General features: G+C 41.1%; 2 protein-coding genes across 2 annotated transcripts; both read left to right on the top strand.

Annotated features, from left to right (window-relative positions):
* The first annotated feature begins 466 nt into the window (after positions 1 to 466).
* Positions 467 to 9500, top strand: LOC311502465 (neutrophil collagenase). The gene is made up of 10 exons (XM_084564705.1): positions 467 to 808; positions 2700 to 2956; positions 3443 to 3591; positions 3810 to 3935; positions 4067 to 4228; positions 4723 to 4852; positions 4983 to 5119; positions 5263 to 5422; positions 7314 to 7414; positions 7980 to 9500. The coding sequence occupies exons 1-10, from the start codon at positions 674 to 676 to the stop codon at positions 8117 to 8119; spliced, it is 1497 nt and encodes a 498-aa protein (XP_084420831.1). The 5' UTR covers positions 467 to 673; the 3' UTR covers positions 8120 to 9500.
* LOC311502467 (collagenase 3-like) lies at positions 9499 to 12556 on the top strand. The gene is made up of 10 exons (XM_084564707.1): positions 9499 to 9853; positions 9937 to 10184; positions 10276 to 10424; positions 10616 to 10744; positions 10851 to 11012; positions 11125 to 11248; positions 11352 to 11485; positions 11593 to 11752; positions 11867 to 11970; positions 12074 to 12556. Exons 1-10 carry the CDS (start codon positions 9755 to 9757, stop codon positions 12181 to 12183), a joined length of 1419 nt encoding a protein of 472 aa, XP_084420833.1. The 5' UTR covers positions 9499 to 9754; the 3' UTR covers positions 12184 to 12556.
* Positions 12557 to 12960: the final 404 nt, after the last annotated feature.

The raw sequence follows: 12960 nt of genomic DNA, 5'->3' as shown, positions 1-12960 counted from the left end.
ATGGTTGTCTGTCTCTGTGTTGGCCCTGCGATGGACTGGCGACCTGTCCAGGATGTACCCCTGCCTCTCGCCCGATGACAGCTGGGATGGGCTCCAGCAGACCCCCGTGACCCTTAACAGGACTAAACGGGTATAGAAGATGAATGAATGAATGAATGTTTTCTTACATAAAGTTATTTTGATTACATTAGAAGATTATCCCTGACAGAATCATTCAGAAGAATTTTGAATTTAATCTGTGCAGCATCCTTGTTGCCTTTTTTTTATATTAACCTCCTCACTACACGCGGATACTCCATGTGTGTGTGTATTCATTCTCCGCCTGCCCCTATCTCCTCCAGGTTAGAACAGCTCTGCAGTTCCCATGAATCCTGAAGGCGATAGGGGCAGTTACTAGGTTAGGAATTTTGATGTCGTATAGGACTGAAAATATTTCAGAGAATTTTAGGCCAGCTGGCACTGATTTCCCTCTTTGGCAAGCATTATAAATAGGGGGTCTGGTGTGTCTTTGAAGAGACATTAAAGGAGACCCTGTTATCCTGTTCTTGTCAGGACAGGAGCACTCACACATAATTAACAGGTGGTCCCTGCCGCAGCTTTGCATACAGCCGTGCGTGTCAGCAACAACACATCGCAAAAACAGACCGTCTCGCTGGGACTGCTGAACGTGAAGATGCTCTGGCTCAGTCTTCTGACTCTTCTGATGCCCGTCCAGACAATTGTGACAGCCCTACCCCTGTGGACCGCCAACCTGCCCACCACGCATCCTCATGCTGCACCATCTGAAGCTGACCAAGAGTTTGCACAGGTATTTATCTGTTCATTTGATAGAGATGATCTCCATGAAAAAAAGGGTGTCAGATAGCCCGTGCTGGGATAGTGTTGTAGATGTGATATCAGCAAGGTGATGGATTCAATTAAAAGCTTTTTAAAAGATCTAAATGTTTGCCTACTGACGGGAGTTTGTTTGTTTCTAATCTTTATTCGCAGGAGCACAAATTTATGTCAACATAAAACAGTTAAGTAGTAGAACTATTGGAGTGAAAGACCTGTTTTGCAGCTAAACATTTCTTTAGACATTTGACAGATATTTTTTCATTTTATTTTGTATTTTGATTTTCCTTAAAAAGTTTTGTAATGAGTACCTTCTGCATTCACTAAGAAATGACTCATGCTAAGCAACAGAAGTGCAGTGTTTTCATTGTGTCTGCACAATCAAGCTCTATTCAAGAACCAAAATGAGAACAGCATATCATTCATTCATTCATTCATCTTCTGTACCCGCTTATTCCTGTTAAGGGTCGCGGGGGTCTGCTGGAGCCTATCCCAGAACAGCATATCTCATGTTGATCAATATATTTCTACAAAATATGTTTTACCGAGTTAAATCTCCAGTACCTTCTTCTGATTCTCATTCTGCAGGACGTTAAAAGCATCTATTGTTTATCCTTCCACTCTTATTCTCATGTTGCAGGTCCACAGCTTAATTATTTCCTTCCCTTGAAATGCGCAGCTTCGATCTCTTGTGAAGATAGCAGAAAATGATCTCTATGTCACAACTTAATTAGATAACTACTTTTTCACTTCTGCATTGTCTACCGCCGGGAAGCATCACCTGAAGCAAAATGTTTTGCGACTGATAATCATCTCCTTGTGAACATCTGCCACTTGCCTGCACTTATCAGTCTGAATAGACTGGTTTCTGAAGAAGGCATTGGCAGCAGCGGGTCTGATTTGTGTGTCTGTCTTGTGGTAACATAATGAATTCAGGAGAAAGCAGTAATAAAAATAATGGGCTCAGCCACACACTGAGTTGCTTGCTTGCAACTTTTGCCAAGAAAAACACTGAATACTTTAGGTTTGTCAATTATGTGTTTAAATGTTAGCTTGATAACGTTAAATAAATAATGGGATGGTGATGGTATTTTGTGTATTTAGTGATTTTTTGCACAGAACATCAAAGAAGTCTGAAAAAACTGACTGAACGATGTTAAGCTGGTATTAAAGGCTTGCTCAGAATGTCTTATTTACTGCCTTGATTTATTATTATCATTATTTTGTTAAATATACATCACAAAATGTATTTAACTCACCCGTACTGAAATTAGATTCTTCTTATATTCTTAGATTTCTTTCTGATTAAATATTTATCGTGTATTTTTCAAATGTTTCATAATTACCCCAAATAATGTATCATATAGGCATCAGCGCTGACAGTCAATCCTAGTTCTTTGTTATTACTCCATTTAGTTTTTGTCTGCACTGACTGAAATCAGGCTGAAACTGTGAGACTACATCAGTATGTAGACAGTCCATGGTGTCCTTATTATATAATAATACTTCTAAACAAATGCGTATAAGACTTTATTATTTACAGACATACTCTCTGTAGAGGTGTTATACAAATCTGTTCATAAATGTTCATTACACTGCTGTAATCCCGTAAAGAAGCTGCAGAAACTTTAGCCTTTTTGTGGCTGATGTTGAGACCTGCAATTACACGAGAGCAGCGACTTTTCCGCACCATGCTATGATTAAAGGTTTGAGGGAAATGTTTGGAATGTTTTTCTGTAAAGTCATTTCATGAGAGTTTGAGCATTTGTGCTACTCCTCAGCTTAACAGTTTTTAACTGCTTGTTCCAGCACGGGATTGTGTCCTTATGTTCTTCCGCTTGAGTGACAGGAACTGTGTTCTGCAGGAATATCTTCAGCACTTCTACGGCTACCAGCCCTCGTCAAAAAGGAAGAAGAGGAGCGCCGACCCAGGAGAAGATGCCGGCTTGGCGACTGGGCTCTGCGATAAGGTCCGGGAGATGCAGCGCTTCTTTGGCTTGCCCCCAAGTGGAGAGCTCACTAATGAGACTCTGACAGTCATGAAGAGGCCGCGATGTGGTCTGTCGGATGTGGAGAAGTTTGGAGATAAAACACGCTGGAGGAGGAGGACGCTCAGCTACAGGTTAGGAATGACACAGTGGGTGGCAAAGCCTTCTTGTCTTTGAAAATGAATGTTGGCAGAGCAGTGCTGTAAGGTTGCGTTAAAGATACAGGTAGTGCAATCCCAGCAAAATGTGGGGTTTCAACACACAGGAATGTACAGCTCAAGCTAAATTGCTAAACTGCATTAGTTTGCAGCTGTTTAGTCATAAGCCAAAGAATTGGAGCATCTGACATGAGGGAAAAAGTAAGAGACCTGTATGTCTGTATATAATATAGTTCAGGAAATGTCAAAGTATCTCTCAGTGATGTGACATACTGCTGTTCCTCTGCTGCTGGCGCTAGAGGAACAGTAAGAGTCAACATCACATTCCATAGGACTGGGTTCAGGTTAAACATCAGAACACATATCGAGGATTTGACTGCTGAAAAAGTGGAACATTAAATGCTTTAAATATATGACATGAGTAAAGATCATTTCAATTAATCATTAACATTTTATCATCAGGATTGCTGGCAACAAATTCCCCATTTCAGCCTTGAAGGTTCGTAAAATCTTCAAGTCAGCGTGGGAGCTGTGGTCCAGCGTCGCACAGATTAAGTTTCGCAAGCGCAGCAAGAGAGAGGCTGACATTGTCATCGCCTTCCACAGCGGTGGTGAGTCCTAGATGCACACACTGATCAGGCACACTCACACCTACGGTCCATTACCAGACACAGGGAGAACATGCAAAAAAGGCCCCAGTCAGCCAATGGATTTGAACCCAGAACCTTCTTGCTGTGAGGCATCAGTGCTAACCACCACATCACTGCGCCGCCCCACACGTGTTCACTGAACGTGTTAAAATATCTAAATATGACATTGTTTCTTGCAGACCATGAGGATGGCTCACCTTTTGATGGCAAAGGAGGAATCCTGGCTCATGCGTTTATGCCTGGATCTGATATTGGTGGAGATGTGCACTTTGATGCAGAGGAAGAATGGAGTGTTAATACTACTGGTAATGCAAACGTTTTAAATCAAATTGTTTTTGGGTTTAACAGCAGTAACACTGTTTTATATCGTTTTGCTTCGCTCTTCACCTTTTCTGTGCCATAAATTCCCTGACATGGCTGGTTTCCCCTGCGCCAGGTTTCAGTTTATTTGCTGTGGCCGTTCATGAATTTGGCCACGCACTTGGTCTGCCCCACTCATCCGATCCCGGAGCTATCATGTTCCCAGCATACAACTTCATCCCCAATTATGAGGTGCAGCTCTCCTTCCGCGATGTCAAAGACATCCAACACCTTTACGGTGAGTTTAGCTGGATTCATAAGTTTGACTGAGGTATATTAGAGATGGTAGACATATCAAATATATACCACACGCTGTTCTCGCATCGAGAAATACACTGTATAGCCTCCTAGCTTCATAATAACCTTGCCAAGACAAAGTAACAGTCAACTCAACAAATAACCAGGACCAAGCCTCTACAACCTTTGTGTTTATATTTTCAGCCAGTTACGCAATAATTAATGAATATATGATGAAAGCATTGTTTGTAGAGTGACCATGTTCTCCCTGTGTCTATGTGGGTTCTCCTGCTTCCTCCCACTGTCCAAAGACATGCTTGTTAGGTTCACTGATGATTCTAAATTGGCTGTAGGTGTGCATGTGAGTGTGAATGGTTGTCTGTCTCCCCTGTGATAGACTGGTGACCTGTCCAGGGTGTACTCCAGACAGAGTCACAGTCATATTGGTGGGTATTGTTCTTCCTGTCTAGAAAAATTTCTTCCTGTTTCCTCCAGGTGTCAGTCCCAACTTTGATTCGCTGGTCTTAAAAAAGCCTCCACCGAGGACGCCCGACAAATGCGATCCAGATTTGTCCTTTGATGCCGTATCAGAGTTACAACAGGAGGTCCTGTTTTTCAAAGACAGGTATCTGGTGGTGGAGAGACTTCTCAATGGATGTCTTCTCTGTACAACTATAAGAATAATAAATTAATATTATTAATAATTATTAAATATTAATTGAAGTGGTGTTTGAGATAGCTTTCTGCTTTTTCAGATTTATGTGGCGGAAACATCCAAAGTTTGATGAAACAAGAATCACCATGATTAGCAGTCTGTGGCCAGACGCCGTGCCCCCCTACTTGGATGCTGTGTACCAGAATGTAAAGAAGAACCTGATTCTGTTTTTCAAAGGTTAGCACTGGTGACACCCTAAAACAGCGTCACAAATTGTGCACTTGTACACCTGAATTTACTTTTCTGAAACAGAAGGTACAGCTTAATGGCTGGTGAATATAAATGTATCTGCTGATGTCTGACAGCAGTGTTTGTTTCAGGTCAGCAGTACTGGATGCTGAGGCAGTTAAAAGTGGAGGAAGGTTTTCCTAGAAACATCTCGGACCTGGGCTTCCCCTCCAGAATAAAATCCGTAGATGCTGCGCTTCACTTCAATCATGACCACTATACTGTGTTCTTCACTGGCCACGAGTGTTGGAGGTATTTAACATCCCACAGTTTCCCACAGCTCTTTTTCATAAGCCAGCCTCTTACAAGCTGTAGCCTTGTAATGAACAAATTGACTTGAGGTGGGTAGCTTCTCCTCTGACTCAAGGCACATCTTACTCCCTTAAAAGACTCAGTTCTCAGTTTAATTCAGTCTTGAGTTAGCCAACCTTGAGATCTAAGTTAATGAACAGATTGAAATTTGATATACAGGGTGTCTGGGTTTTCAGTGGTGAGGTGGGACCCAAGCAAAGGACACCAGGAGATGAGACAGAGTTGGAAACAAAGTGGTTTTAATAAAATGCAATGGTAACAAAAGGCGCCGCAGGGACGGCAAGGAAATAAGAACACGGGAGAAATAAGAGGACAAAAGTCACGCACAACACAAGAACAATGACCTATGACACTACAGAGAACAAAGGGAAAGGCAGGGCTATATATATACGCACACAAGTGGGGAGAGGGGTGACGAGACACAGGTGAAACTAGTGAGGGTGGAGCACACAAGGAGAAACCAATGAAACAATCAAAAGGGAAAAACACAGGAGTCACTGAACAGGAAACCAAGGAAGAGTCATTCACACAGAATTCACAGAATCATGACACAGGGGCAGCTTTTGTGGAAGACTTTTTTTAACATAACTGACGTATTTCTGCTTTATTACAAAAATGCACCATGGGGGAAAAAAAAAAAAAAATTTCCCTATTTGGAATCTACTGCAAACGTGCTTTATTCCAGTACAGTTTTCCATGTGTTCAGTGTGAGGCCTTAGCGTGATGATGTTCAACCATATTCAATCAAATTCACAAACCGATGACAGGAAGATTTGCTATCACGGGTTCTTGAGAATAAAACAGATGTTGCCTTTTCAGTCTTTAGAGCTACTCTGACATTACAGCGATGTCTGAAGAATGTCAAAGGCAGGCTTTTGGTTGGAGAAGAGCACAGTGTAAACAAGATTGTATTATCCAGAGGACTGATATAAAACAGAAGAGGAAACAACAAAGCACTGACAGTAGAACTATGTGGTGTTTGGAGCTACAAATATGTGTCAACATGCGTCCCCAGCCAGTGCTTAAGATCCGATGTCAGTCTTGTGCTCTGCGTGCAAATAAACATCAGCATCATTTGAGGCATAGCAGAATATTATAACAACTGCTGTCTCTAATGAATCACTGCCACTGTATCCCAACCACAAACAGCTGTTTGCTGTGTGTGCACCATGACTTGGGCACACATATTAAATGATTATTTATTTATGTTGGCACATCATGATGTGATTATTATTTAGTTAGCTAAAAGCTACAAAGACATGATGTTTTAAAGGGCTCCCATTTCTAAAGAACTTCACTTGCAAGGCTTTGTCCTAATTGCGGTTGTGTGTTTATTTCCTGAATGAATGAAGCAAACCCCTGCTTAGGCAAGAGCACAATTGTCACGTAAGCAGTCTTAAATGAGACCGAGGATGAATGGCATGTTCCCACTACCAAAGGACTGCAGTCAAATTCGTCCCGGACCACCTGCACATGTGGACAGAGATCGGCTCACTCAAATGCGTCCTCAGTGCTTAAGCTAGCTATAAGAATAAGAATGTATTAGCCCCAGTTCCTAAAGTTTTCTCCTATTGCTACCGTACACATAAACGCTATGACTAATCACGTTATTGTGTACTGAGTAAACTGGACCAGACAGACTACTTCCTTTTTAACTTGTGACGTAATGAAAGCTAGTCAGTTTACCATGTGATTAATTAACAGCCCTGGCTTAGCTATTTATCATCTCACCAGTGTGGCTGATTAATCACCTGGTCTGTCAAGCTGCACCACACACATTCAAGCAGAAATACCCATATAAAAAATTCCACTGTATTCATTGTCTGTACAGGTACAATGAGAGGCTGAAGATGATGGAAGGATCACCGATGCCCATAGAGCAGCAGTGGCCTGGGATTCCGACTCCCATAGATGCAGCTGTCTTCTATGATGGTAGTTTCTATTTCTCCCTTTAAAAAGTGATACACTCCACACAGTGTTATTACTCCTTTCATTAAATCCAGTGCAAAACAAAGAAATTACAATCAATTCACACTGTCCTATACCACATGCAGTGTCGTACAAGTTCACACTAAAAAAGAACTAGGTGAAAGTTCGGTTTGCACAGATAAAAGTGAACTAGTTCACATAGTTCCCATTTTTTGATTTTGCTAAGTTCATAAATTTTAAAATGGACAGTTTACGTTCATTTTTTCTGTTTTTTGTTTTTTTTTGTGTGCAGCTTCGAGCTATTCTTATATATAAATCACACGTCGGATGATGTTTTAGAAACACTTCACTGGCCGTGTGCACGATATCATGTGCTGCTACAGTTAAATTCTTGTCTTTGCTGCTCACTGTTTTTTCTTATGTGAGCACATCCCAAGCTTTCATGTATTTTATTTCTTTTTGCAAACATGATATATGCAGCAAACGGCACATCTCGCTAGAAATGCTAAAGTTTCAGTACCCACATACATTTCATATACTACAATAACACAGTGTGATTCCCTCACAGGATTCGCTCACTTCTTCAAGGGAAACCTCTTCTACAAATATGACTCCAAGGCGAAACACGTGGTCTACACCAGCTACGCCAACGAGCTGCTGGAATGCGAGAAGAAGGATGACAATGAAACAGTGTCGGACAGGAAATAACTGAAAGGATGCGTTCCTCTGAGCTTGATGACAATAGTGTATACTTGACGTTATCTCTGACAGTGTATAAGAGATGTGGGCATACAAAATGTTACAAAACTGAATATTCAGCAACAGTCACAGTGTGCCTAATACAGAAATGGGAAGTGATGATAACACAGAGAAGCGGAAGAAGACGAGACGAGACGATAACGCAGGGAATTGTTATCTCAGAGTCTAATACTGAGGTAATAGTGTTGTAATAATGGCATTACTACCTTGAATCAAAGTACAGTTTTTTGTGTGTTTCATGTGATTTTACAAATGTATTTCAAATGTTTGTTTTAATCTAATTCCGCCACTGGATAAGTTTTACTGTGATCATTTGAATTTTTTTTTTGCATGAAATGGATATCAACATTTTACCTAAAGATACTTAACCAAATGAAAAATGCATTGCATGGTTCTGCTTTGCATCACTATGAAACTGTGATCCAACACCTTTGTTGCTTTTTTTTTTTTTTTTAATTACAACATTCATTTGCTGCTGTTTGTCAATTCATCTGTGAAAGCACATTGCTCAGTGCAGTCGTTACCATTTTTCTCACAGTCCAGTGTTGGCCAACAGTGGCTGAAATGTAGCTTTCAACAAGCGATGATGTACAACGTGGTTAAGGATTGTTGGAGACATGCCAGCATAACTCCTCAACTCCTCAAACAACTGGGAAAATCAGATTTCTGTGCAGCAGAGCAATAATGAATATGTTTGTGACTGAATACATGAGGAAACCTTAATGTTTTAAAGAAATCAAGTTATAGTAGAAGTGCTTGTTATTCATTCTTTACTGCTGGTGACTGATTAACATCATTTAATGACCAATAAGTAGAGTTAGTCAGAGTTCCTTGTTAGCAGTGGTCATTCACAGACATGCGGGATTAAAACACCAGAATAAAAGTTCCAATAAAGCATGGGGTAAAGGAAATACTGTTAAAAGAGAAAAACTGACAAAAAATGCGGCCATTTGAATAAAATAGTCCTTGCATTAGGTTATGACTTGAGGAACATGTAGTGTTCTTAAGTAGTTCTTAATGCAGATCTGTACTCGTTTGTACACTTGTTTACAGGGTGACAGAACGACACCCTGAAGTCCATTGAGCAGCTGTTCTAGAGCTTTCGGTCACACAACCTCATCAGTACTTTAATTTTGTTGTTTAATGTTGTTTCATGTTGTAAAATATGGAAAACAGATTTGAGAGGAGATATTTATCCCATGTGTCCTCTTCATACTTTTCACAAGTTATTATTGTGTTGCAAATGTTCATTTAACATCTTGACTGTGGATGAATGCATTTTTCCAAATAAAACTAATAATTGTATTGTTTTACTGCGTATGACTTTATTCTACGTGGTGTTTTAAAATGCATGTGACGCTGCTGTTTGTAACATTATGAATGATGTCATCATAATTGCAGTGTCTTGTTTTGGAAACTTTTTTTTTTGAATGAGCAGTTGAAGCCAGACTTCCTCTCTTATCCATAAAAGGAATATGTCCTGAGTCACCGACTCAAGCAGGTATTTGCTCAACACGCCCAAGTGCCAGCATAAATAACGGCTGCCTCCATGGCCAAGACACAATTTGCACTCGACAAGCAAACATGAAGACTTTCAGTCTGACTATTCTACTGACCCTGGCGGTCTCAGCTTACTGCAAGCCAGTATTGCCAATTACTGTGCAGGATGAACATTTTGCAAAGGTATGTTTGCTTGATTTACCTTCTTATGCATATATTCTGACGATTGTGAACTGCAGTGCTCTAACTCCTTTTTTCATCTACAGGGCTACCTGAAGAAATTTTTCAACCTAACGGAGGAGAGTGGTCCAACTGTGAGGCGGGGGATCAGCCCGGAGACCAAGAAGCTGACTGAGATGCAGAGGTTCTTTGGTCTCCAGATCACAGGGACTCTGGATGCCGACACCTTGGCCATGATGAAGAAGCCCCGCTGCGGCGTTCCAGACGGAAACATTGCTCAGTACTCCATTTTTGGAAACAACCTCAAGTGGGACAAAAACAGCCTGACATACAGGTGAATGATCTGAAGAGAGAATGTGAGAGAAGCTTACTATTACAGGTATTTCATGTGGTTAATCACAGAGTTGTAATTTTCTGTGCTACAGGATCGAGAACTACACACCGGACATGTCTCAGGCAGAGGTGGATGACTCCATTGAGAAAGCTCTGCAGGTTTGGGCCAAAGTCACTCCTCTGAGATTCACAAGGATCTACAGCGGCACCGCCGACATCATGATCTCCTTTGGTCGCCTATGTGAGTACAAATTAACTTTCAGTTATACCACTACTGTATGATCAGAATTTTAGTCGTAGCAGTATCTTATAAACAGTCAGTGTGATTTATCAGCCAGTGTGGTGAGATGCATTTGGAAAACCCAGTTTAGTTAAAGGCTTGTGTCTCTATGTGGTTGACATAGTTTAACACGACTATGTTCTTGCTTACAGCCCACGGTGATTATTACCCCTTTGATGGCCCTGATGGTACTCTTGCCCATGCCTTCGCTCCTGCTCCTGGTATCGGAGGAGATGCCCATTTCGATGACGATGAGACATTCACTTTCCGCTCGACCTCAGGTAAGTTTGTTATTTTTTTACAGAACATGGCATCTTCTTTTGCTTAAATCCTCATTTAATCTAGAAGGGCTGTAACTGATCCATCACTCTGCTTTCCCTGCTTTAGGCTACGTCCTCTTCATGGTCGCCGCCCATGAGTTTGGCCACTCTCTGGGCTTGTCTCACTCCGATGATCCTGGTGCTCTCATGTACCCTGTGTACTCATACAGAAACCCTGACACCTTTGTTCTGCCCCGGGACGATGTAAATGGCATCCAGTCCCTGTATGGTAAGTACTGAGAATCTGCACCATTCCTCCCTTTGAACAAACAGCCCATGACCAGATTATATGCAGAACACAATGTTGCTGCAATGTGACATTCGTTTTATGTAACCTCCAGGTGCAAACGAGGATTCTGTTCAGCCTGGACCCACACCCCCCACCACTCCTGATGCCTGCGATTTATCCATGGTCTTGGATGCTGTTGCCACCCTGAGAGGAGAGATGCTCTTCTTCAAGGACAGGTATGGGCGGTGCTGAATGCTCAATTCAGCCTCTTATGAATGTTTTTCTTCAGGCTAGAGCTGGCTCCTGAACTCATTTACATTCTTTTGTGTGTGGTCCCAGCTTCTTCTGGCGCAGCTACCCTCAGAGCAATACACCCCAGCAGACTCTCATCACAAACTTCTGGCCTAACGCCCCTGTCAGCATTGATGCTGCTTATGAGAGCTACCAGTTGGACAGTGTCTTACTCTTTAAAGGTACAGTATGTGTTCTCTGTGTCCACCTAATGTTACACTATACTGCTACTACTACTACCCTGTTGACCTTTAAATAGATTCAAACCAGTCTTTTCATCTTTCTACAGGACGCAACGTGTGGGCTTTCAGAGGATACGATCTTGTGCGTGGCTATCCCAAGTCAATTTCCAGTTTTGGTCTGCCCGAACATGTGACTAAAGTGGACGCAGCCCTCTATGAACCAGAATCTGGAAAGACACTGTTCTTTTCTGGCAGAGAATACTACAGGTGTGTTCAAATGAGATGAAATCAGTTCAAATTACTAATTCTGGCATGGTTATGATTTACAAAATGTATTACAAATTGTGAGTCAGTTTCATTACTGTCTATTTTTTTTTTCAGTTATGATGAGGCAAGAAAGACTATGGATAGAGGATTCCCCAAACAGGTGGATGAGAAATTCTCTGGCATGACCGGCAGCGTGACAGCGGCCTTGCAGTACAGAGGTAAGTGTGCTGTTCAAGCATTCAAGATTACATGAATGAGCTTTTACAGAAATTCGAAATCCTTTAAGAACAGAAACTAATATGTACTATCGATGTCCTGCAGGTTTTACTTACCTCTACAGCGGACCCTACGTGTTCGAGTACAGCCCGAGGTCTGGCAGGCTGTTCCGTGTGCTGAGGAACAACTACTTCCTGCGCTGCACTAACTACTAGAGCAGTTGACCAGCCAACTTGTTTACAGAGATGCTCTTAATTGCAATGAAGGCACATTTAAAATACGTCCATAGTCGATAGTGTGTAAAAGCATTTTATGATATCTAATTATATTGTTACATTGTTACAGGTATGTACTGGATACATGCCCTGAATAGTCATTCTGTGATGCTGGCCACTGCCGTTTTAAATTAATTTAACTAAAATGTTTTAACATATTTTATTTATGCTTGTTCTTTGATCATTGACACTACTGTTATATTTTAGCGCAACATGTCATATTACAAATTGTGTTCACTGGTTTGCACACCACTGTAACTATGCATGTGAATGTATTTATGAATGAGAAAAATATGAAGAAGAGACTAAATAAACTGCCATTCTGATTTAACACGTTTACCTTTGTTTTTTGTTATGCTACTACAGTATGTTAGTACTGGTAACTCGGCCATTTTTCTTCAATAGAAATCGGGGGAAAAAAACTCTTTGTATCAGTTATGCGACATAAAACAACACCAAATAATGTTCTATACATACAATATGTAAAAAAAGGGCGAAAGTAGTTACAGGGATATGGTTAGATTTAGTTTATAATTAGTGTTAGGTACCATACCCTAAAGCAACACTTGCCTAACTATATAGCTATCTATCTATATACACTATATTACCAAAAGTATTCGCTCACCTGTCTTTACTCATTCTATGAACTGAAGTGCCATCCCATTCCTAACTCATAGAATTCAATATGATGTCGGTCCACCTTTTGCAGCTATTACA

This window comes from Chelon labrosus, assembly GCF_963514085.1.
Source record: "Chelon labrosus genome assembly, chromosome: 17".
Taxonomy (NCBI): domain Eukaryota; kingdom Metazoa; phylum Chordata; class Actinopteri; order Mugiliformes; family Mugilidae; genus Chelon; species Chelon labrosus.
The sequence above is the reverse complement of the archived record's forward strand: the minus strand, read 5'-3'. Positions and strand labels throughout refer to the sequence as shown.